Below are 26,334 nucleotides of genomic sequence, written 5' to 3'. Positions count from 1 at the left end.
CCCTCGCCGACCTCTGTCTATGTGTATCTTTTTTTTTCTATCGTAAAGAAGAGAAATCCCGCAACGACCATCGATAGCCCTTAATCGAACGATCCACGGAGCATCGACTTTCCCTGGAAAGTGATTTTTATTTTCCACTGATTCTAATTTATATCGGCCTTTATGGGCAACGTTGGCAGACTGAAAACGCAGACTGAAAACGCGTCGCGACGCATACGTATCCAAGATTGCAGTACGTATGCACGCGTGCGTGCGTGCGTGCGTCCGTAGTCGCGTTCAGAAAACCGAGGGGTTGGTTCGTGGTTATCTCTCCGTTACGCGTTGGCAGGCATATGCCCCCGATGCTCTTTCCGATGGGGTGGTGCGGAGGCAGGGTGCGTAGGTCATAATTTTCAGATTTATGTACAAATGTTTCTCTCGTGCGGACCGGGTGCGGAGCGCACGTTTCTCTCATGGGGAAGATGCCTATCGTAAAGTTTCGCGGAGAATTGAAAAATGCTCTCGAGGCTTTTTCGCGCGGGCGATGATGGAACGCGGGGTGGATCAGCCACGGCAAGAAAGCCGCCCTTTCACATCCGTGAAACGAGGGGGCGGTAGGAGGAGGTAGAAGGAGAGAGAAGGAGAGAAAAGACAGCGATTGCGGAACATGACTGCGTCTTTTTCTAATACACCTTAAATAATACGGGAAGAGAAACGAACGAATCGGGTAACGATCGTAGTTTTGCGATCGGCGTTCTCTCATTTCCACTAGTGTTTTACGAGAGACCGTAAAAGCGGCGAGTATAAAAAGCGGTTCGTTAAAATACAAATTGGCCGTGTTACGCGTTGCTTAAGCTACTCGGTACATACAGATGGCACGGACACACGCACACACGTACACGTACATAGCGACGACAACGAGGTACATTCCTCGAGAATCGGGCGGGTCCGTTTCATAATTCAGACCCTTTCTAGGCACCCCTACTTCGCGTACCCCCGAACGTCATTCCTGATGTATGACGCATAGTACCGGTGCACTCAAAGTGCTATCTGTTAACGAGCTTCTCTACTCGGGGCTTGTCTTACGCATTACACTTTATTACGGAAACCTAATATCTTCTCCACTGACGCTATCGCTCTGTCCAGTCGTTTGTACAGTACATTAAATATTAACAAGAGATAGTGTTACGTAAGAATATTATTCGGTTATTCTGATTACTCTCATATCCCTTCGATTCTCTCATATATTACTCTAACTAAACTTAATCTTTCGAAAGTATATAATTTATAAATTTTTGACGAAACAAATTGTATGACCAAGTCACGTAATACTTTCTTGTACTTGAAAAATTCTTATATTTAAAAAAAATCTCGATTTATGTTCATGCGCGTAATACATTTTAAATCACGAGGTACGTCGGTGCACCATGCGCGTGTGCACACACATATCTCTGATCGATCTCTTCAACAGGAGGTTGATTATAGATTTTCGAGTACACGCCAGTCGTTTTGTCGAGGCGCACAACATTCGCCGGGCTTCTTATCTCGCATGTAGGAGCACATGTAAACGATCGGTCCGGCCGCTGCGTGCGTACACGCGAGGACGAGTGGAACCGCAAGCGAAACGGCGCGGAGCTTGCGTGGGTCGTGTTTAACGAAAGAGATAGCATCGTCTCAGTCTCTCTCCACCTTATATTCCGTCTTGCTATTTCCACTATAACTGCCATTCCGACGCTTACGAGTACTCTCCGGATTCTCGGTGGACCGATGACAGAAAGATCGTTCTCGCGTCATCCGCTCGCTTTTCGAAAGTTATCACCTTCCATAGGAAAAGATTTGTTAAAACGACTAAAAACTTCTCTGATTCAGCAAATCTGCAGCAGTAATATACGACAGCCAGCTTTCTATGTTAAAGCAAAGTTGTACAACTGAATAAAATTAGCGATTATAGATCATCATATTTGTTGTAATAGTAGAGTAAATTTGTTAATACAGCAAAAATAACTTTCTATGAAAATCAATCTAAAACATGCTGGCGTATTTTTTACTACTGTAATGAAGAAAATTTTTTATATTAGCAATTTTTATTGCAGCACAGAATTAACTCAATTAACATACTAATAATTGCTTACAGACATGATTTCTTTGTTGAATTATTAAGCCTTTTTATGTTTAGTTATGAATGTTGAATTTGCTTAGCAAGCTATAGTTTTGCTGAACCACACAATCTATTTTTTTTTCTATACATTAACGCTCTTGTCCGCGCATCGTATCATCGTGATACGTTAATAACTAATGTCACATTGGTATATTTTATCCGTTTACATTTTCCGTGTCTAAATGAAACAAATGAATATTCAATATATATTCTTGCGAGAGACTATTGTGACCGTTCATGTTAAGTCCTCCCGGCAGGATCGTCCTCTGCGGAATGAATTAACAAGATTTCTATGTCCCGGTCGAAATCCGAGGCGAAACGACCGGGCCGTCGGAACGATCCGGGAGTCGTTTGACTAAACAGCCGGTTATCTCGTCGCTTAATCAGCATTGTCTCCTTAGCACCCCCGGAACGCGTAGGTTGGTATCCCGAGCGTAGAGAAAACACGGCCGTGCGACATTGAAGACGGTGTGCGTGCCCCCGAGGAAACAATTTAGCTCAATCAACATTTCTAGGCGAATCTTGGGCGTCGTCTAATTAAACCGCTGTCCCGCGCGAGGATAAAGTCGGAGGTTATCGCCGTCGTCGTATCTGATCCCCTCGGCCGGGCTTAATCCAACTGCGTTTTCACTTCGAGCCTGGGTCTGAAGTCGCGCGGGGATGTGCACGTATATCGCGGAGTGTCGCTCTCATGGATGTGAACGTATCCTTTTACATATATACGTATACACAAAGCGGATAGAGGAACTCAGGGAGAGTCTCATTTCCTGTCCGCGGGGGTTCCGCAAGGGATACATAATTAGCCTGGTTCGTTGGAACGAAAGGAGGGGCCATCACCCCTCCCGCTCCCGTTGCTGATCTTCCGCTCCTTTTCCTTTCATGGGAAGATGCTGTACGTATCGATTTCTCAAAATAATGCCGACTCCTACTGTCAGAATTATATTCAGCTATACGTGGCTTTGTAATATCACGAATCAAAGTCGTCGTCGCGATTCTGACCACTAACTCATTATTATTTTGCACCGTTTCGAATTTTAGAGGATCGTGGAAGATCGAGAATGGATCCTCGCGATGTTATGAGAGCAGAGCGATTTCCGCCGTGGAAACCATCTGAATTGTGTGCAGACGTCAAAGTCAATCGCGAGACACGCGTTGGTAAATTAATCTCAATCGTCGGGCGAGCCTCGTGTCATTTATCATGACTCGTTACGAGTGGAAAGGCGCGAGGGCGAATATACGCGGATTGATATGAAGTTAGCTACGGTAGCCTGTGTACGATTGCGTCGTGACCGCTGCTTGGATCTATCAGTCAAAACGACGAGGGTCTGAAGAAGTGAGAACTAATTTAAAAAATACAGAGGGGCACTTGGAATAAGTGACGTAAAAAAAAATGTATCAAATATCGCGCATCATTTTTTTTGTAAATCTTAATGTAATAAAAATGTTTTTGATTGTGCGTTTCTACGATCACGTATAGCGTTAGTATTTATGCATTCTTGAAAATATAGTACAGTGCAGTACGTCAGTTACTTGATACTATATCCGGCATGAAAATGCCGATATGATGTTTATGGATTTTGCGATAGCGCTGCTCTTGTTGCCGAATACCGGCGATTATTTTCCGATAGACAAATTCCGAAGCGGGAAGTGTTTATTAGAGATACATTCAGCGTTTATTCAATACCGCTGGCATACTACACGAATATCGTACAGATGCTATTGTTGAGGATCGGACGCGTGTTTACGAAAAATTTTTTTCCTCGTTTTGGGTCAAGGAATCCGCTTAAACTTTTCGCGGTGAATACATGATAGTTGTTTATAAACGAAAAAAAAGAGATAACTATTAATCATTTGCGATGTAAATTTAAATTTACACGATTATACTGTACTCTTGAAACGTAGCAGTAATTTCCTATGAGATTTAGGTTCGAAATAAAAGCGAAGAAAATCAGAAATTAATGTTAGAGGGTCAAACGTCTTACTTCAGCTACCCTATTGATGTTTGTGGAATGTCAGGCATTCGCTGATTGAAATCGAAAAGGAAAAGGGCTTTTCCACGGGTTGCGCATGGTTTGATAAATGTTGTCCGTCTCTCGCGATATGCCGGATAATATCTGTAAGGATCTGACGGAGAACACAGAGGATAGGAAGCCCCCAGCTCTTTTTGCCGGCGACGGCATCGTTTGTAATTCGAGTCCATCGCCCTGTGATTCGCCCTTCGCGCGAAGGAACCGGAGTTTCGACGCTTGTATCACGTCAACGGGGAATCTCTCGGAGTAATTTATGATCTCGCCGCATTCTCGAATTAAGTCTCCCATTTTTCCTTCTTTGCTCCTACGTTTGTTTGAATTAGATCGCGTTCCCGCAAAATTGACGCACATCGCGAATTCGAAGTTCTTTCTCTGACTCATAATTGAACGATTTAACGAGGTTCAGGCTTCGATATCGTTTGCAGTTTGCACGATTATTGACACAACGCCTCAGAAAACACCGTATTACAATTGTAATGAGAAGAAGTCCTTTTAAGATCGCATTGCGTCTGCAACGAGGACACTCGTTACGAGAGTCGTGCAACCCCTTTCGCCTCGAATGTCACGGTCCTAAGGGTGGAATTTTCACTCAGAAACTCGCGTACTCTGGATCATGTTACGACCCTCCTCGCAGATCCAAGTCGTTTATTATTTCGACTTGGTCGAAATATCTACGAGGAAACGACCCTCGAGATACATGCGCGCGGCGAAAACGCTTTGCCTTCCTACGAAATTAATTTTACGTACAGAACTTACAAACGAAATCTCACATCAAGTACCAGCTGGTGTATTTTTTTAACCCGGCTAACTATTTAATTCTGATACTATGAATTATTTCAACGTACCTCCTGAGAATTTATCGTATGCAAAGTAGGCCGAAATTTTTTGACGGTGATTAAAATTTTCATTTCAATCAACGTCCCTAAAATATTTTCGTCTCGTTTGCCTGATAGTTTTGAATGTAATAGTGTGTCGATCGGTATTACGACGTTCGGGCTTTCCCGTTACTCGATAACGGGATAAACGCGCGAATAATTGGGGATTCGCGATTTAGGGTAAAAAAAAATGTTTACACGCCGCGACATGCGACGACGCGTCGTGATAAAAATTCATTGGCGTATGTGAATGCTGGAACGCCGATGGCACGTGCATCGTTTATTAAAAAAGCTGTTGGACGGCCGCCCCGGATCGAAGAGCGCGGGGACATACCTTCGCCATTTTACAGAGGCCCTTTGTCGTGCCGAAATTACAATTGCTATCGTCATTATCGGATGCGTTATGCGCACGATGCGTTTGGTGGACGTGGAAATCCCTCCCCATTGTTTGTCGCGCGCGTCCCGTTTTGATCGAAAACGTCAAAGCGGCCGAAAAAACATACGTCTCCCCGGAATTCCGATCGGAAAAATATGACCAAGAGGAGGGATCTCAGGGGGTGGAGAAGAGGGAATGATAGGGGGGAAGGGGATGATCCATTATTGGATATAACACGTTTCCCGTGCTAGATCCGCGAAGCGGCGAGTAATTTCCGCTACAAGGATCCGCGAGTGCGATCCGATTTCGCAAAATGATCTACAAAATCCTTCAGTGGTGCTGGCTCTCTCAGCCTTCGAAAACCTCGCCGCCTCTTAATGAACTCCCGCTGTTCGCGGCGGCCGTTTCTGAACGTCGGCCGGATAGGGAATCCCCGCGGAGTCCATCATTACCGACTCAAAATTAAAGCTAAAGATACAGAAGGGCGCGCGCTTTCATTTTCGGCATAGCTTATTAGTTTCGTGGCGCGCAAAACGTAGGCGAAGTCCGGGGGGGTACGATTCGCAGTAGTCTGGCGATTATTTATCAACGAATTAATAATTGCGACGAAGCACAACCGAATTTAATATAAACGTTCAGCTACACCCCCTCTCTAGCTAACGAGGTTGTAATTTCGATTGGTGGATGCGGCGCCTCGTTATTCCTCGTCGAGAAAACGGTTCTTCCCCGCGTACGAGGCAACCCGCGCTCGGCTGAGGGTAGGGCCACGATCACTAATTATTCGCGTATCGTCGAGATCCGTGAGCGTAGGAGCCGTATTACGCGCGCATAATGAAACCCATATTAACGTATTCGCGCACGCGAATACGCGAGCGTACCTACACGTATATACGTATGGCGCGGACGGCGCGGCCGCGTAACCGTAGCCGTGTAGACACGGAGAGAGCACCGCGACGTCGAACGTAATATTCGACTAATTACAAATTTAATAACCTCGGTTCGTTGCCGGTTATTGCGAGGCCGCGACGTCTAAATGAATCGACTCTACGCTCTCGCACGTTCCGTCTTCCTTCCCATTCGCTCCTTTGCCTTTTTTCCTGATGTTTCCCCCATTTGCCATTTTGCTTCCGTAGATTATCGACGAGTTCGTCGTGGAAAGAGAGTTGGATACGAAACCGCGCGAAAGTACAGAACTAAGTCGGTTGCCTCTGTGTCTTAATGGACTCGTATTACCAATTAAAATTTAACCATCATGGAAATTAATTCATTACGCCATTCGAACGTTTAATGGCGATATTATGCTCGATGAAACTCTCTCTATCCTTTTCTCCCTTTTCTGTCACTTTTATATTACAGTTAGATTTTTGTAATATCCATGCTGGTGGCCATTTCGATCACAAGGGTGAGACACACTTTTTCTCGACTCTTCCTAGTTGGGGAATCTTTACATTTTGCGGCCTGCGAGGTGCGCACATAAAGGCTCTCTCCGTTTCCCTTAACACTGCCGTAACTTATCGCTCGTAGACACAGTATTTCTCTCCGGCTCTTTGAAAGCATTTTCTCATTAAAAAATTAAGGGTAGAGAGGGGGCCGGAGGCAAACGGGGAGGGGGGGGGGCGAAAAGGAGCGAAGCGGTTGTAGAGGGACGAGCGGGAGTGATGGAGGGTGAGGGGGACCGAGTTCGCGGTGCAGAAACGAAGTGTGGGTCTGAGACAGGAGGGTTTTGTGGCGGCAAGTAGGGAAACCGGGGGTAGACGGAGGGGTTGGTAAGTGCTCTGCGGCTCCCAGATGCGCCCAATATTATGTTTAATGATATTAACTTCTTACTTAATGGTCCGCGGTTCGATTCGAGGTGCGAAAGAGTCGCCCGCTCCCCCTCCTCCGAACCGCAGCTCCGAACCGAAGCCGGAAAAAGTATACCTCGGGGAATAATTTGGCGAGTCGAGTACGAAAAGAGTGAAAAAAAATGAAAGGGCAAGAGATACGTGAGAAAGAGAAAGAGAGAAAAGGGAAGGAGACTGAAAAGAAAATGAGAGAAGAGAAATGGATACAGCGGTGAAAGAACCTAATCACTTGGAGAACACGTCCATTTGCCTTTCTCCTTTTTTCCTCTCTCTCCTTCTCTCTCTATACTCCTTGTAAAATAAATCCGCGACTACGTGGATGCCCTTCGCCATAAACTTCGCGATAAAAGCCGCGGTATCGGCGGGTACGTTCCCCTTTTTCTGCGGCACTGCTGCCGAGGGTCGTTCTTGCCTTTAACTCTTTACGCGCGATTAAAGAATCTGTCCCTTGGCCAAAGTGCTTGTACTACGAAACTTTTGTCACTCGAAAATTATTTTCTCTTTGCTGCGAGATAATATTATCTCAAAGAAGCAACCTCATTAATTAGATTGCTTCTTCGCGACAGTGTTAATTATTTTTAATTGTTCTATTAACCGCGATCTGTGCGGAATCGGCCAACAAGGATCAATTATATCTTTCGTAGTTGGAGGAACAACGTTAAAGTAACTTTGTTCGAAGCTTTTATCTTACTTGTTTTCGCGGTTTTATAATGGGAACTGCCCAATTTTGCAATCCTCGCTCGATTCTTATAATGCAAAACCGCAACATCGAGACAGAAATCTTAATGATTCTGGATAAGCCAAGATGGAATCCAGGGGCACGAGTGTCAAACAATATAAAGCTAAGATTAAAAGTTTCTTGTAGCTCGGGAGCGAAAAACCGCGGCGCCGCATTAACGACCTCGTAACGTAAACTGGGATACCCGAGGAAATCGAAACAAAATATAAAAGGAGGAGCGCTTATCGCTTTCGGAAATTCGTTTTTCACTCGTCGTGGATATTCTGCTCTTAAAATATTTTTGAATGAATTTGATTAATTTATTGTTGGCGACATAAGCTGTGATTCTTCTATACGTGACGTCATCGTGATAGGTTAAATAAATGCGAGATGTGTGTCGCGGCGGGCAAGGCGATTAAGGACGATAATACGCGGTGTACAGTGATACGACGAGGACCGTCACGATGTGAGACCGGTACTTATCTTCCTACGCGGGTCCCTTGCCCAGCGACTAGAATAATTATTTAATTAATACCCTACGTAGTGGCGGAGTCCACCTCCGCGCTCGGTCGATTTAAATCCCTCAGATTAATACGAAACCTTTCTTTTCTCTCTTCTTCTTTGTTGCAGGCTCCGCGAGGAGAGGGGCGACGCCGAGAGAGCGCTGGCTTTGGACCACAAACCCAGGGACCTCAGCTCGCACAATGGTAAGATCACACAAGTAAATCAATGCATATATATTCGTATATTTTAAGTTTAATCAAATATATTACAATTTAAAAAAAAACGAATTTAAAAATTACATAAAAAATTATTAAAAATGTATTATTCGTCATTTACTGTAATTAATTTAACTTAATCAATTAGTTTAACTAATGACTCGCAACTAATATATGATATTTCTCACTAATATACAAATATCGACTTACAGTTAATCGTATCGATAAATCGAATTTTTTTCAAAGTTTGATATATAATATCTAGAAAGTTTCTAAAGGGATGCTGTGAGTTATGTCGTGTTGTTAGGCATTACAGTTTCTAATGCTATTTCTCGTATTCCTACCTGCCTGTTGTAGTGCCTGTCATGGATTAAGTATGTAACGCGAGATTCTTAATCATCAGAGTTCCTCCATGGAACATGGTCGATCGATGCGGACTCGAAGTCAAGCGGCGCAGAAAGATTTTTGACCGCGACACGACGCAGTACGGCGATCCGAGAATCCAAGCGTATTTGTTGTTTTCTGTATTTCTACCTTTTCGTTCTTCCCTTCTGACCCGTGTGTGTCCACAAAGTAGTCGAACGACGAGCGTTCCGGGCATTTTCAGGATCTCGGAGATTAAGTCCGATATCGGGTTACGGCCTGGTCGCGGGGCTCTACATCTCCTTCTGATTCTCTATAATATTATAATCCGTCTGATGGAACTCTTTACGCGACGGGCCTACCTTCGTCCCGGAACACATTTCGATTTCTATCTACGTTTCGTATTTTTCGACCTGTCAAATAATGTAAACGCAAAAATTAATCGTATTTGCATACATATCGGTGCAATTAGATTTATGAGATCAAAGTCACATTTCACGCAAGAGAGACTCTCGATCACCATGGATTTCGGACTGAGACTCACAGCCTTCAACGGCGGCCGGCGTATGGAAGTCAATTTAACGTAAAAGATGTACGATTCATTAGATCGCGTCGGGGAAGACCCGAGAAAACCGCGACCCTTCTCTTTCAATGGCCAACGAGGTACATGGTTCTCTGGACGCGTACGTGTGTGAATGGCCGAGGCGCGTTGGTCTCGCTATACGTACGAGTATCCGTTCCGAGTACTCGTGAGATCACGAGTGGCCCGAAGCAATGCGTCAGCGCCGACGACCGTTGCCCAAACAGTATCTATCTATGTCAGGATTAAAATACTAGGATATCAAATACGCGCGCGAGCGCGCTTAGACGGCCGAAGCAAGGAAAAAGGGATGCGGAAAGAGAGAAAGAGGTGGGCGATCGGGGGAGATTCGGGGAGTGGATAGTCCGCTTGTTCTCGTCTAAACGGGGGATGCGCGGCGGTAAATAAAATCCATCAACTTGTCAGTTTGGTCGATGGACGCGCTTCTCGTTCTTCGTAACCGAACGTTCTCTGGGAAAGATTGACGCCGCTTTCCAGCGTTATCGTACCGAGTGGATACATTGTGATGTCAATTCGACTCTGATATACACCATGCACATATTGGACAGATATATACTTTTACATACTTGATAGGCATATTAATTGTATCTTTAATTGATTTTGTCGCAATGTCTGTGTGTTTTCTAGGCTCCTCCAACGGTCACAGCCCGGTTCTAAATCTCTCAAAAACTGCGGGAAGCGGAAGCGTGGGCGAACAGTCCGGAAGTGAGGCAGGTGCGTCGCACCGTTCTCAAGACGACGAGGAGGAGGACGATAATCTGTCGGAGGACCTCGAGGACGACAATGAAAAGGATGAAGGTATGTTTTTCAGATGTGCGAGGCAATTGAACCGCAAGCGACAAGATCTGTGTTGTCTGCCATTTATAACTCTGATAAAGCGATCGGCTTGAAAGAGATCGTTCCTCTGGCAATCAATTAAAACCGAGCGATAAAATGCGTTTCTTTCGCTTTTGACGAATGTCAAAAGGACGATTTCGATTTGAAGGCGAGAGGGAGAGAGAGAGAGAGAGATGAAGAGAAAGGATTCGTGCTCGTGAAATAATTATATCGATTTTGCCGGACACGCCGCGTTTAAAGACGAGTTCTTCTAGACGACTGGCGGGTCAGGGCCTCTCATCCATCATCTTTACCGAGAGAGCGCGAGGGACGCTTCGGGATTCGTCTTCCATCGCGCTCTGAGAAACGCGCCGCAGCGGTTGCCAAGTCGCATGTAGATCCAAACGTTTTTAATTGCCTCGAGTTAAAAAATAATTTTAATCATAAAAATACTAAATGTAATTATTGCTTTTTTTAATTGATTTTTTGCGCACTTATTGAGCAGCGTATGCTTTATGACATTGGATAGTCTTATTCTCTTATTGACAAATATCTTCAAAACGCGTGGCATCTACGTGAGAAGCGTCACTGTCGAGACAAAGCGATCATTAGACTTGTATCTTTAGTATTTAGTTTCATTTTTCTAATGAAAGATGGATCGAGAGATCGAATCTTCGTCTGAGCTTTGCACCGCTATCCTTCCCTGCCTTGTTCTGGCGCTCCAAATTCACCGAAGCGTCATAATCGTTTTGATTTCTAATCTACTCGACCATTGTCACGTCGGCATGTTAATTGGCCGGCCCAATTAATGGCCCGAGGGTCGCTCATAAAGTCGCGTAACCACGTGGGATCGACTCCGTATCACGAATGCGTTTCCAATGAAAAAAAAAAGATACATTTGATCATCTCGCGTTGTCTTAATTAATTTCGTTTCTTTCGGGTCGCAATTTAATGCGAGGCCGAGTCGTTAGAAGAAAGCATGCCTTGCGCGGTCACGAGTGATTTACGGGCGAATCGATACATTTTGTAGTCTCGATGGGGACGACGATGCTGGTAAGAATTCATGGAAATCATAAAATTATTCGTCATCCGGCCTTCGCGCTGCCAGAGGCTGGCTGGAAAATGTTGAGGACTGCCGTGCGCTCGCAAAATTAGGGGATCCCGCGTGTACCCCCGAATTAGTGGGTCTGTAAATTCCACGAAATACGCGAGTTAGACGTATAAATTCCGGGCGCGGGTCGTGTACGATGAGAAGAGGGGAGGGAATCAAATCCGTGTCTCGCAGCGTGTCGTACGCAATACATGGGTACATTCTGCCTACGATGCTCGCGGGTGATCGAAGTAGAACCACGTCGAACGCCCGTGGGAGTGTACACGCTTGTGGAATGCAGTTCTGATTTAATGAGACGCGCCACTATCTCTCGCTCTTGTTCTTGGAATTGGATTCACCGCGATTCGTCGTCAATTTTGCATCTGACAATCCTCACTGAATTTTTCTCAGTCATTTTCGATTCGATTATCATATTTATTTGCAGAGTCCGACCGCAACTTTTGCCGAAACTGAACCGAACACTCAGTTACATGTTAATTTCTTTTTCTTTATAAATATCATAAAAAATTTATTGAAACAATAATTAAATTTCGGCTGAAATTTCGGTTGTGTGTCAATTTTGACTGAAAAATACACACAGAAAATTTTGTTTTAAAGTTTACCCTGGAAATATGGTAGTTGTGGTACAATACAGTATTTTAAAGATTTTTACCATGCACTTTAGTAAAATTAATCAAACTTATTTTATACTTCATTGTAGTTTTATTAATGAATAAGAGAGATTTACATTAAAATTCTTGGAAATACAATGTTGTCCCACGACTATCATATTTTCAGGGTAAACTCTAAGAAAAAATTATCTCCCTGTATAAGAGTACTTCTTCTTCATAAACATCATAATTTAATTATTGAAACAATAATTACACATATTAAAATTAATATTTATGAAGAAAAACTATACGGTTTCAATCGATACTGACACGTAGTGTTCGTTTTCAGTTTCGGCAGAAGTTTCGGTCTATTTATTTGCCTTATCGGAAGATAACGTTTCTTTTTTAAAGTCTCAAGCAAGCTATAGATACAAAACGTACGCTATTGATGCAATAATGTATATTTTGTATGTTTTAATTGAATACACTATGCGACCTCAATCTTATATTCAATTTGAAAATTTATGTTAACCTATCCAAATTACTCCGCTTTACTCCACATTGACTGTAAGCGCACGTATTGCATAATTTTCTTACCGTCTTTCTGATTGTGAATATTCTTCTCACGTTCTTGTCAAGAGATTCTAAAGGCGAAGGTCAAACTCATGCTCTTTCGCGGTGAAACAAGAAAAGATTCCGAGAGGATGGCGACTCTTGTCCTGATAATTGTAATGGGTAGGAAGATATAGTCGCACGGAATAATGCTGAAAAGAAAAAAGAGAAAGGATCGTGTGCGATTTTAGGAGAGCGAGGGATCGAAAGGAAAGGAGAGGCGACGCGCTTTCCTATCAAAAGGTGCCGGCACCAAAGGTGCGCTGAGCGTTAAATCGGCCAATGGCAATAAGTAACCGATTGCCGAGTGGCGTTGTAGGTGCGCGCAGATAATTAAAAGACGATACAATAAACTACATATCGTTGGCCGTAAAGCAGCCGGGCTGCTAAAACCTACGGTGTGGGCCGGTACCACGAGCGATCACTTAAGCCTGGAACCCACGCAGACATCTTGTCTCACCGCCACTCTCCGGGACCCTGCGGCAATAACCATAAGGCATCCTTTATTCCGACGATCCCGCTGGATCTCTTTTGCTGATCTTAGAGAACGATGACCACGGACCCTTCCATAATGCGACAGAATATCGGACATGTGTCAATGCGTTTCGAGTAAAACGTGTTTCCAAGAAGTGTCTCGAGTGATCAACTCGGGGTGGTCCAGTTTGATTTGCCTTTCTGGTCAAAGTTGGGTAATATAATATTGATGATTCAATGTTTCAAGTTTGGAATTGATTTAATCGATAATTTTTTGTGTGATGTTTTTCGAAAGATACATAATATTAACTAAGAATGTTCTAATTTCACATGAACAATCGTATTAGCGTCATATAAATTATATTGCTAGTCATCAATAATGATACTTCATTTTTCCCCGATATTTCACAGCGAGATGATGAACAGCCAGTCGGTCAAGACGCGACTAATCGTCTGAGGAACGCTGTATAGCGTTTAATCTCTGAATTTAATTCGCCCACGTTGACATTAAATCAAAAAGTGGCGAAGGGTAACAAGTAGTCGTCGCGAGATTACGACTTTGAGACACGCACGCTGTATAAGTCTTGGTATGGGGCTTGCCCCGGTCGAACGTTGTCCGACGTTCGTTGCATCGAATTTATCATTGACGTTTTGCTCCCGACGCGGCGTTCTCGCCAAGGAGAAATCTCCACGCGAAATGAGGTCCGTACGTTACAGAATAGACTCCGGCGTTTATTTATCGTCAGGGAGAAATACTTTCTTTCCTGCCCGTTTTGTCGTCTCGAGGATATTCAGAAGGAAATAACGTGATAATTTTGCTTTCAGATTTGTCGGACGTGCCGGAAAACCTGCCATTGCCAGCACCGGGCTCGGAAAGCCCTCCTCAAGCCCTGAACTACTCGCAGATAGCCTCGGCGGCGGTCGCCGTGTCTCAGAGCGCCCAAGACCCCTCGGTCTCGAGTACGGAGACCCTGCTGAGGAATATCCAGGGTCTGCTCAAGGTCGCGGCTGACAACGCGAGGCAGCAGGAGAGGCAAATCAACTACGAGAAAGGTCAGTGGCAGGGCTTTCTTAAGACACTTGAGGGCGCTCTCCACAATTTCATTATCTTCCAGCTCTCCCAGAACCACATTAAGAGGCATTAGTCCCTGTCCCGTCGACGAGACTCCGCTACCCCTCCCCTCGCGCTCCTCTCTCCCGCTCTTTATCCAGTCTCATCTACCGCGTCGCCTCCCTCTCACGCTTCAACCTTTGCGCTTGACTTGCTTGTACCGCGTTAAGACCATGGATACGTGAAATGAGAATGATAATAGTCGGGGAGAGCTGGACATCCGAAAGTGAAGACCTGTAGCGTAAAGGCACGACGTACCGTGCACAAATAATATACATGAATCTCGCTTGATATTAACTTTTAACGAACATCTTGATACTATTTATTGATGCTTTTCTTTGCGCAGTGTTTTAATATCCACGCGATGAATCGCAGGATATTCGTAACGCATTATTACTGAAAAGTTTTCTTAAATCGATACACTGAGCGTACCTTCGAGCTGCGTCTCGAGAATGATTCACGTAAATATTTTGCGCAAGAAGCAGCTTGAAACTCCCCAATGAGATATTGCTCGCAAAAACGTCGTCTTCGGCGTGTTAAGATTAAATTTAAGTGTCGCCGTAGATAGAGTTTGTACCGTAGATTGGTTACGATGAATGTAGGCAAGACCCATTAAGAACGAGTCGGCGCGGCGCGAGATGACGTGCAGCATACGACTTCTTTCTCATTAACGCGCGTGATAAATCGGTCGGCGTTATTATTAAATATGTTCGTCGCGAGATCTCGGAACGCCAGATGAGAAGAAAAAAAGGAAGAAAGAGGTTAGCGCGCACGGAATCGTTTCTCACGATGTCGAGGTTGCTTTGTGATTGAGGCAAACTTAACTTAACGACGTAACAAACATTTCGATGTAAACCGTCAAGTCGTTTATACGATATCGATTGAATCTCGTTGTGATTTGATTTTGCAACGACAATTGGCAGAGATTTGTGTTACAAAGGAAATGACGATAACGCGTAAGTGACACAATATATAATGTACGCGTGTATTCCTATATTATAATAATATATGCTATCATATTCATATAACATAGAAGTTTGCAGCAACATTGCTAAAATGTTAGCAGTGTTGTTGGAATATTAATTATAATGTTGCTGCAATATTACTCGAATCTATGCCGTACGGAATATATACATACATAAGTAAATGAATTGCCATTATAGTCGTTAGTTATTACTGCTAGTATGTGATAGTTGTATTATCGAAGATATTATTATTAATTGCGACATGTGTATAACTGTAAGGGATTTCAGGAACGTCCCGTAAATGAAATTGTGGAGAAAGGAATGTACGAATAAAAAGCGCTACGTAAAATGACGCGTCAAGTTGATTTCAGCCGAGCGATCGCAGTTCTTCGACGTAATATTGGTGAATATGTAATAAAAAAAAAAAACACACGAAATGTGAAATCTTATTCTTAAAGCAATTGTCCAATTTTGCTCGCAAACTGTCATCGATCGGCTATATCCACTTCTGTTTTAATATCGATTATCACCATCGATTATTATTGAATTATTATTGAAGTCTCGTATTCGTGTCATGAATTTAACGTCGATTTATAATTTTTTATTTGGGATATAAATATCGTTTAGAACATTGTAAAATCGTGTAAAAACTTTTCAGATTGCTTTAGATACTTTTTTTAAAATTACTCTTATTATATAGCACTAGAAGTACCAAGCGATTATTATTGACTATTTTTATTTTTTAAATCGAAAATATATTTTTTATGTAAAAGATAAGATTCTGAAATTTTTTAATTTTTCAATAATTATGTCCTTTATACTGATAAAATATTTGATTTTTTTATCACTTTCCTTATTTTTATAATAATTTAACTGCCTGGTCCTGTTAGTAAGTAAAAAATGTTGATACTTCTAGTGTTGAGCAACACTTCAGATCAGGGATACGAAATCAAACTATCACATTTAGTGCCAAATGTAGTCTCAACGCGCACATCGGCGATTCGGTTCGGAAAGACTGACCGACAAGAACGTATCGCAATCTTCAGCGAGACGAGCGAACTTTCGACGTACGAACGTCCCTTATCTGCATTTTCGCAGATTTTAAGTGGTGGAGCCCCATAAACGCGCCAATCCGATATCCAGCCGCGTCGAGTACGCGCGTTGCAGCGGCGCGTTTAATAAATTCCGAGGGAAACGTAACCCCGGGACTTTAATTACCCATTAGCCGATACAAAGTGTCATTTTCAGGGCCGTTAACTAATGCGTTTTGCTGCGGCCCTAACGTTAGGAATGCCGGGCATCGCGATCTCAGCGGTGGTGGTAAGGCTTAAGCAGTTCCTCGTGGTTGCATGTACTCGGCCGACTCGTAGGTTAGATTCTCGAGGCGGAGAGATCCGATAAAAAGAAATCGACGATGCTCCCATAGCCGATGCCCCGTCGTCGTGCTTCCTCACCCCTTGTCTCCACTCTCACTGTTCACTGCCACCCTCGCGACACAGAGACTTAAGGAACAGTTCTCGACGACCGTGCCCTCCTACGTGCTACGAAGTGCACGAGCACGGATCCACTTGCATAATTCGTGCTTTCCTTTCGATACTCTCAACGACATCCCGCTAACGATATCGCCGACGTGGGTTAAATGCAAACGGAAAGAAGTACTAACGAGCGGAAAAATATTACACTAAAAATTTTTTACTTTCTTTTTCAATACATATAAGAGGTCTGTTCTTTATCACTTGCGGATTCACAGGGAGAGAGGCCTCCTCTTGAAGTTTTGTATTTTAAAAATATTTATGCAAATTGTTATATATATTTTTAATATTTCTGAAATGTTTAATCATAATTTCGATTAAAAAAAATTTTTTTTAATTTAAGAAATTCCTGTAGATACAAAAAATGTACATAGATTCTATTATATTATCCTTTTTTTATGTTATTATAATTTTAAATAAAACGTTTATGAATTATATATTTCAATAATACTTTTTCACAGTCTAATGTCAATAATAATCTCAATATTCTATCATTTCATATTTGATTTAAAAAATTTCGCTTGTGAAGCGCCAATGACGCTCCCTTGACAAATTTCTGAATCCGCCAATGTTCTTTATCGAAAAACTCTGAATTAGTGCACAAGAAATAATAATAAGTTGAAGTTAAAGAAATAATATGTTACGTTTCAACTTATTACATTATCGTATGCACTAAAGAGTTCATTTAGAGAGTTCATCGATAAAGAATAGGGCGATATTATCAATATCAATTTGATACAGATCTTTTAATTATTTTTCATACATTGGCTTTCGTATCGGTAGTCTATGATTCATTCATCACGAGCGATTGATATCGCAATCGAGAGATCTCTTTCCCGTTCCGCGACTCCTTGGTCGGCCCAATAAACGCGTGGATTTTAATAAGAAGAGACACGCTTGGTCGAGCGGCTGAGAAGCCAACTCGCGGGCATTGAACACGTGAACGCTAACGAGTTCATTTGGCGCGCGTTGCGACGTTAAGCTCGGAATGCGCAGCGCGGCGGTTGTTGCTGGTCAGCTTAACAGATTCTGCGCGCGCGTTCGACGCGAAGATCTCCATGCAGCGCGAGTCGATCGACAGGCCGGGAAAAGGGGTGGAGGAGGAGGAGGAGGAGGAGGTGGTGGTGGCGGAGGATAAAGGGTGCTGCTGCGGTATATAGAGAAAAGAAAGAAAAAAAAAAGAGCAGCGGCAGTCAACGACGACGACGACGACTACGGCTACGGCGACGGGGGCAGCGGGGTCGCGAGGGAAGTAGTCGGAAAGAGAGTAAGAGAGGCCCGATTTAATACTCGAACGAGCCAGCAGCTCGTTTTACACCAGATGGTTTTACATACGACCACTATCGTGTTACGAACCTTCAGCCGTATGGGTGCATCCGTATCTCCGTCGGCACGAGATCGGAGCGCCTTTATACGTGCGTCGCGCACACGCACGCGGGGATACACATGCAAGCACACGCGCACCGCGCCTGGCCCGTCGATTTTAAGCCAATCCGGACGGGATGCCTTCGATGCGGAATATTATCGATATTATTCGTCTTTGTCAGGCGGACCTCTCACGCGATCGACCTGTTTGTATCGTAGGGGGGACCAAGAACCGTCATCGTTGCAGTCCTAAAAAGAGCGAGACGCGTGAGTCGTGACGCTCTCGCAGCTACGTCGGAGAGATCTGGAAGCGTTTATTTATCCTCTTGCATCGTAGCTCGACTCGGGTTTCGTAATACGTTAATACATCATGAAACACGTACGTAGATTTACGATGACACGGCCAGTACGAACGCAAATCCTCTGAGAATCGCGACAGTTTTATTAAAAGGACTCTCGACTCGAGATTAGGTAATATTTAAAGCAAAATACATTGCGAATGCGACAGAATGAGAATTGCTTGAAACAATCGCATACAACTAATTTTTTGGACGATTAGGAAAAATTATCAATAATATTTAGTATTTTTCTTTACCACTTTTTAAATCATATTTAAGAATTGTTTGTTACTACTGTAATCCTCCCAGTCTGTCAATATACAATTCAGAAGTCTTACAGAGCATGGCTTAGCGCGTTGTTTTCCCTACAAATGAAAATGATAATTGCGAGGAGGTAACCACTTGATGTAATCGTGGGACAGAATCCTCGAAATCATTATAAAATTTATATAAAATCTCTATGTATAATCCGATAATTATATATGCAACCACGAGAAATCATTAATATTAAATAATATTAAATAAAATCGTATATTTTACCAAATTACTTCATAGTAGTGAAAAAAATTATTTGTAATCAGATGAAATCATATAATCTGTGGGACAATATTTCTAGTGGTTATCCCCTCATAAAAAATTATTTGTAATCTCAGATGAAATCATGTAATCTGTGGGACAATATTTCAGCTAGTGGTTACCCCCTCGGATAATTGCGACAAGAGGTCCTGCTCGGAAAAAAAAATTCGAACGATCCCCTCTCTTTTTTTTTTTAATCAAAAATTTGCGATATTCTCATTTATCATTCGAATATGTGCTCGTTATGTATGAAACGAGTAAGCACGCACGCATCTCTTAACTAAGAAGGAGCGTTTCGTAAGAAAAAGAAGCAATGGTCTCTGTCTCGTTACCGCCGGTAAGTTACATGCCGCACAAAGGACAATATGAGTCCGCCAAGATCCTGGCCGGCGCGGCGAGGAGCCAGGCGAACGCGGCAGTGAGGCTACTATCTTCGATCCTCGACGAGATAAGAGGAGCGTAGGAGCCGTGGCGGGACCAACGGCGAGGATTATGTGTGGTGCACCGTGGTGTCTGGCGCGCTGGGCCCCCACGGGGGCCCCCCAGTTAAGGCTCCTCGAGCGCGGAATATAAAGAGGGGATTGAGTTGTAGCTGCGAGTGGAGGATCTTATGTAGATTCCTTGTAGATCGTGCACCCGATTCGATCGCGATCGGTTCTCTGTGCCCGGTACCGGGTTAATTAAAATTGTAGGAGCCCCAACATCTCTTTTGCTCTCTGTCTCTTCTCTTTTCTCTCTCTTCGAAACTCTTCTGTCCCCTGCTATTGCCTCTTTGTCTTTTCCTCTCTTCTCTTTGTGTCTTTTCCTCTCTCTCTCTCTCTCTCTCTCTCTCTCTCTTCCGTCCGTTCTATTCTCCGCCACTTTCCTCGACGCCGCGAACGACGTCTCCCCCGCTCTCTTTGTTATCTTGCAGCTTCTTCTTTTTCTCTCCATCCTCTTCTCTGTTTCCCTCCTTGCGTCTCGAACGGTTACTGCAACGCTGCGGCGACCGCATCTCGCTACATAAACTCCTGCGATTTTCGGCCGCCACTGCTTGGGAGGCTGCTCACGTGAAATCCTATTACCTCGAGCGACGATGCGGCACGACAGAGAGGCGGGATGTGGCCGCTGGTACCAGCCATCGAGTAGGTGTCTGCATTACGAATGGAACGCGAATTACCGACGTCGCCGTGATCATGGTACATAGAGATACAAACGAGACGAGATCGTTTCCCGCTCTGTTCGGCATCACGATTGAGAGCCATTACAGTCACGCGAGCAATGTCGTCAATCACGAATTTCTCGATTATCGATGTCGCTTCAAGGCTGCAGTAGTATCACAACTTAAGACCTTCAGGATTGTAAGGAAGATTCTTACACTTTCGAAACTGCGAATGATGAATATGTGTTGAATAAGATGCATTTATGTCTGTTTACTGGTGAGAAACCAAGATCTCTCTGACAGAAATGGCAAACGCGGCATGTAAATATTTCGCAGTACAAACAGAAATGTTGATACAAACGTCCCGAACGTCCATCTACCGTGAACTTTCGAGACGTTCGAGGCGTTAGTTACCCGCTCGCGGTCGAATGCAGACTGATTGATTTATGCTTAACCCTGCCAACCGGCGACCCATCTACTCTTCTCTCTTTCTCGTATATGGAGAGATAGGTTACCTTAACCGAGGCTATCTCTATATCGCCCAGCGAGCAGCCATTATCGTGCAAACTATGTACGCACACGTGTATCAGCGGCACGCTTGTTTTTTTCCTCCCCTCTTCCGTACTCTCTTTATTTTCCACCTTCTCATTCTCCATCTACCTTATCTTATACACGAATCAATAAGCGATTGAGTACTTTCGCGCTATTGCTTTTCTATGTTACAAAATTAATTAATTAAATTTAAGTATTTTTTTTTTTTTCATATGATTGCTGCTTACGCTGAATGGTTACGTAGCTCGATAAACCTAGAAATCGCCGCTTTTACAGCATCTTTTCATTTCGCGTCTCGGCAATTTTTATTGCCGTCGACTGTTTGCTTTAATTAGCGTCAGGAGGAAAGGGGGGAAGGTATTGTCTTCTTCTAGATTTAATTAAGAGTGGAATCGGTTTATTGACCTCCGAACCAGCCTTCCCTCGAACGGCCGCGACGCATCTCAGGGAATCGTTATATGGTGGCGCTTAGCAATAAATAGCTGGCACTTTTATTGCCCTGTGAAGAGAGCAAAAGAAACCCGCTGATCTTCCCGCAGGTAGAAGATGCAGGAACAAAAGAGGCGCACGCCGTAACGCGCGCACAGTAAACAGTTTAGTTTTCAAATTTTAAACGCCATGATGCCATAGGAGGTACTCCCGAAAGGATGAGAGCGAGAGAGAGAGAGAGAGAGAAGCAAGAGCGGAGCCTCTCTACGCCATTAAATATTTTCCACACGATGTATGTACAATATTACGTGTAACATAGGTGTATGTTTACACGCATATCCGAGAAGAGCGCACGGTGCCAGACCAGAACAACTTCCTCTGCATACATCAATTACGCCTCTCGCGGTTCCCATTATTAGCCGCCTATAATTTATTACTTTCCACCTTAATAAGCATAATAATTCCCATGCTATTCTTCGTGCCGCTTCGTATAGCCGCTACGGTGGTGATGATGCTTGTTCATTCTTTCTCTTTCTATTTCTCTCTCTCTCGCGTTGTATATGCATATATATATATATATAAGTATATGCTATTTAAGAGAGAAGGCCATAAGTGTGCTTGCGCAGTGCTTGTACGTCTACGTTGGGCCTGACCTCTGACCCAGAGACAATCGTTAAGGTAGCGCATTGAGCTGGCGTGTCCGGACCACAGATATTTAATTACCTTCGGAGCGGAACCGAGCTGGGTCCCTGTCGGAGAATCGCGAATGCTGAAGGCACATTTGCAAGAAAAGGATAGATGGAACGAATGGAATGATCGTCCAACGAAGGAGAATATTGTAAAAACCAACCGGTAGAAATCGTAACTCTCGGCTTATATCTTTGTTCTGCATGCGCTTAACTTCTACTTGCCCGCGTTGTAACAGAGCTGGCGGTGAAGATACCGTTTCTTGTTGCGACCGACCGTGTATGCTTTTTGGGTATATCCTCCTGGGGCGCGCGACACGGGCCTCTACATCTGCGTTTATAACTCAGAAGCCCGGCCTTAGTATCGACTACAAATTGTTGAAGAATGTTTCGAACATCCATTATTTCATGGTCTTTTTTGTATTTCTTATTAGTTATCCCCCACCCCATGATTTTGTAAAATTATTAATTTTGTCATTTATGAATCATTATATTTTATTATTATATTTTTTCTGTATTATGGTCTCACGCAAAGTAAAGTAGTGTTTTGAAAATCAAATGTTTCCTGGTAACTTCTGTTGGTGTCTTGTTTTCTGGCGAGTTCAAGTATAACTGTCCACAGTGTTCACAAGAAAGGCGCCTCTCTAATGAGATTTCTTGGTGCTCAGGTCAGGGTGGACCTCGTTGTTACTCGTAAATCGCAAGGAAACGAAAAGCCAGACACAGGGAACAGCATACGCATGCTCATGCAGTACTCGTGGGACGGGTATGCACACGAAAGGTGTATACGAAAGATATCCCGTACGAGAGAAAGGATAGTAAAAATCGCAGAGACAATACGATGTCGTCGGTCGATGCACGCCGTAGACATACGTTCCCACTTGGGTAACCGAGCTGGAGAACACCCTTGGATTGTCAATTAAAGAAATCGCAAGAGGAGGATACCGAGCTCGTATTCCTGGCATAAGCCACTAACGCAAAAAGAATCGAAAAAAGATAGAAAAGGCGAAAGGGAAGAATAAACGGTCTGCGGTCTGTAACGCGTACGAGAGTTGTGCTCCGAACGAGCTCCAAACGAGCACGGGAGATGCGAAAGGCGTTGGAAGAGAAGGAGGCGGTAGCGAAGAAACGGAGAGAAGCGGAGAGAGGAAAGAATTTCAGGGAGAAGGGGCTCCGATGGTGCTAGGGAGGCTAATAAATTATGCCTAACACGGGGAACAACTAGTTGATTATTTATTTAACAATAAAACGAGCCACGGGCCCTCCTCGCCCTCGGACCGACCGCGCTGCTTCTTCTTGCCGGCGTGCAAATAAGTTTCGCGTTGACTTCACCGCGTTCGTTTCGCCATGGATATCTGTGTTTGTCTAGCGGGGAAATAATTTCGTTTTAATGACGTCCTAAATAAAAATAGATAAATCCAACTCCTTCCTGAATGAGTAGAATAGGCGATCGTCTAGAAACTTCTTTGTAAGATTCTAGATGATAGTGAGATTCACTGAAAAAATAGTGTCTCTAGTATTCGGTTTTAGCAAGCCAATTGGTGCCCTCACGTCTCCAGTATTCTGTAATTCTTAAAGGCAGTGTATTGTTATATTTGATTTCCAGCAAAAAACACAATGTAACACAGTGATTATTTCATTTTTGTTTAGAATGAAAAAAAAATTAAATTTTAATAAATATTTGTTTGAATAATTCTAAATATATTTACTAATGTAAACATATATTTAGTGATACACTGAAAAAAAATCTTAATTTCAAAGAAATATCTCTTTGCTCGTATTAAAAAAAAATTATTTCTTTGGATCAATGAAAATTTCTTTGAAATAAGATATTGTATATTCAAAGAAATTTTCATTAAGAGAGAGAGAGAGAGAGAGAGAGAGATCCAAAAAAAGAAATAATTTTTTTTAATACAAGCAAAGAGATATTTCTTTGAAATTAAGATTTCTTTTTTAGTGTATAAAAACCATTAATTTGATTTAATTGTCATTTTTTATTAAGTTCATTTACTGTAAGTAAATGTTTACTCAGTACTATTCAATCAAATGTGTATTAAGATTTAGTAATTATTTTAAATATAACATTGGCAAACAACAAGGATATAATGATTCACTGTGTCATTCGTGTCTTTTTGTCATTATATATAATATATGGAAGAAAATTGCTCAACGACATCATAATGATAACGAATTGTAGTTAAGAAATACAGAATGTACAATTGAGTTACTAGATGTTTTTCTCGACTTCCGATCTCGGGAAAGATTTCACGCTGCGTGAAATAAAGGCGCGAGGTAGATGCAATAAATTGCGAGACGTTTTCTCGAAATTAAGTAACACGAATGGCCGTTTGTGTACGAGGGAACAATCGAGAGGAGTTTCTGCGAAGAGAAATCTTTGTCTCCGGTAATTTCGCATCGACGACGATTATAAACCGAAAATTTACGGCTCGTAGTGAGGAGGGCGAGAGAACAAATGCAGCGAGGCAGAGAATCTTTCGTTACCTGCTGGCTGGTTCGCGACTTTGTTTCATCGTATAGTGAATTTTATTGCCTTCAGTATTTAAGTGTCATCGAGAGAAGAAAAAGGAGAAGAAAGAGAAAGAGTACAATACGCTTCTCCCTCGCCCGCCTTTTCTTCTCAGAATCGTCTCAATTCCACGCGATAACGTTCGAAATTAATTACGCTCTGGATGGCGTAATTCCGGCGGTCGCTTACACGCACGCATCGCGCATTATCGCAATTTTTGTACGTATTTCCGTACATGATCAGACGTCGCACGAGATCGTCGCACGGCGACGTAAATTAATTCGCCGTGTTTTCCGCGGAATTAAATTAAAATCGCTTCCGCATCGAGCTCGCGCGGATAAGATCAATGCCTGCGAGGAAAAAAAGATAGAGATTAATTACGAAGGAAATGTCGCGACGTCGCCAACGCGGTATCGACGTGGAGCGCGACGTTGAAAATAAAACGCGACGGAGGCGCGGCGACGACAGCAACGACGAGGAAGAAGCGAGACCAGGATAAAAAAGAGGAACTTGACCTACCGCAGTTTTAACTACCGTTCAATTATACAGTTTGCTTTCGGGTCGTCGCGCGAGCGAATAAAGCGTGTAATTTACCGGCAATAAAAGGGCCAGTAGTAACGGCCGCGCGTGAGAGAAGTACAAGGAGAAGGGGAACACACTCTGTGTGTCGTTAACGACGTCGTTTATTGCCACGAGGAACGAATATTTTGTTGCAACTCGACGAAGCGACAAAGCGTTTCGATTCGCGGCGCGACGAAATCGCGCGGAGTCGCGCTTAGAGAGCGAGAGCGAAGCGGCCAGGACGCGCGAGGATACGTTTTACTGCCGTCGAGTTCCGATAAAAGTACAATATAAGAGAACCGGATGCGCGAGGAGAAGAGAGAGAGAGAGAGAGAGAGAGAGAGAGAGAGAGAGAGAAAGGAAGAAGGAAAGAACGAGCTTTCGGGCTAAACGTTTTAAGACTATCGTTTCGTGAAAATGTCGTTGAACGCCTTTTTTCTCCACGCTGTGACGCGATAATTGGATTTCGAAACGACGCCCTCCCTCGTCAGTTAATGCGTATAATCGCGGATAATGCGCGCGATAATCCGCACCTACGACGCTAATTTTCTTGCGTGACATCAGCGAGGGATTAGACGAGGAGGTGCGGACTTAAGTGCGACGAGCACGACGGAGAGAGATGTAACTCGCGTGCATTAACTTGTTCCTTCTTCCTTTTCTCTCGTAATATAATCTCTCTCTCTATCGTTACGTTCATCTATATTTAATTATTAATTTACTAATTGAGCGGTTGCGCTTCGCATTAAGAACTACATCAGTTTTATCTCTTCAACGAAGTCGAGTGCCGCTTACTCGAATCGGCTCGTCGTACGTATAGTTGACTAATATGTGTTGGTGTATCTGAAAAAATATACAACTTCCGACATTTTTACGTTCATAAAGATGGTATCAACGCTTAGGCGCTAAGTTACTTGGTGATGTCTTATTACATTGGGCAGTTATTTACGATCGTTCGCAGAAAAGTAAGACGTGGAACGAGATGAAAAAAGTGCTGGTACCGAGAGTTGAGTCGCTTCGACGCTTTCAACACGCGATGTGAAATAAAATCTGTAATATATGCGTGCCCCTTTTCTATTTATTTTTAATATTTTCTTAGCAATTTTTACTTTCGAGAAACTCGCAAAGAGAGAAAGAAAGACATGTTTTGTATTATAATATGAAAAAATAATAATGATTAATTGCACATTCCATGACATTAATCTTAGGTTTTCTATCTCTTTTTCTAAATTGCGATATTTGCGGTAGAAACAAACGAATGAAGAGACGCGGTTTAAATGTCATTGAT

General features: G+C 43.2%; 1 protein-coding gene across 7 annotated transcripts in view; it reads left to right on the top strand.

The window, feature by feature from the left end:
- dac (dachshund family transcription factor) overlaps nt 1-26,334 on the top strand; it is a 207,586-nt gene that overhangs the window by 127,610 nt on the left and 53,642 nt on the right. For all 7 annotated transcript variants that reach the window (XM_018506307.1, XM_018506306.1, XM_018506302.1 and 4 more), the window contains 3 exons: nt 8,611-8,687; nt 10,291-10,461; nt 14,092-14,319. In XM_018506307.1, the coding sequence (XP_018361809.1) occupies nt 8,611-8,687; nt 10,291-10,461; nt 14,092-14,319 (476 nt within the window). The remainder of the gene's footprint in view (nt 1-8,610; nt 8,688-10,290; nt 10,462-14,091; nt 14,320-26,334) is intronic.

Source organism: Trachymyrmex cornetzi, unplaced genomic scaffold (genome assembly GCF_001594075.2).
Source record: "Trachymyrmex cornetzi isolate Tcor2-1 unplaced genomic scaffold, Tcor1.1 scaffold223, whole genome shotgun sequence".
NCBI lineage: Eukaryota > Metazoa > Arthropoda > Insecta > Hymenoptera > Formicidae > Trachymyrmex > Trachymyrmex cornetzi.
This window is presented reverse-complemented; position numbering and strand designations above follow the sequence as displayed.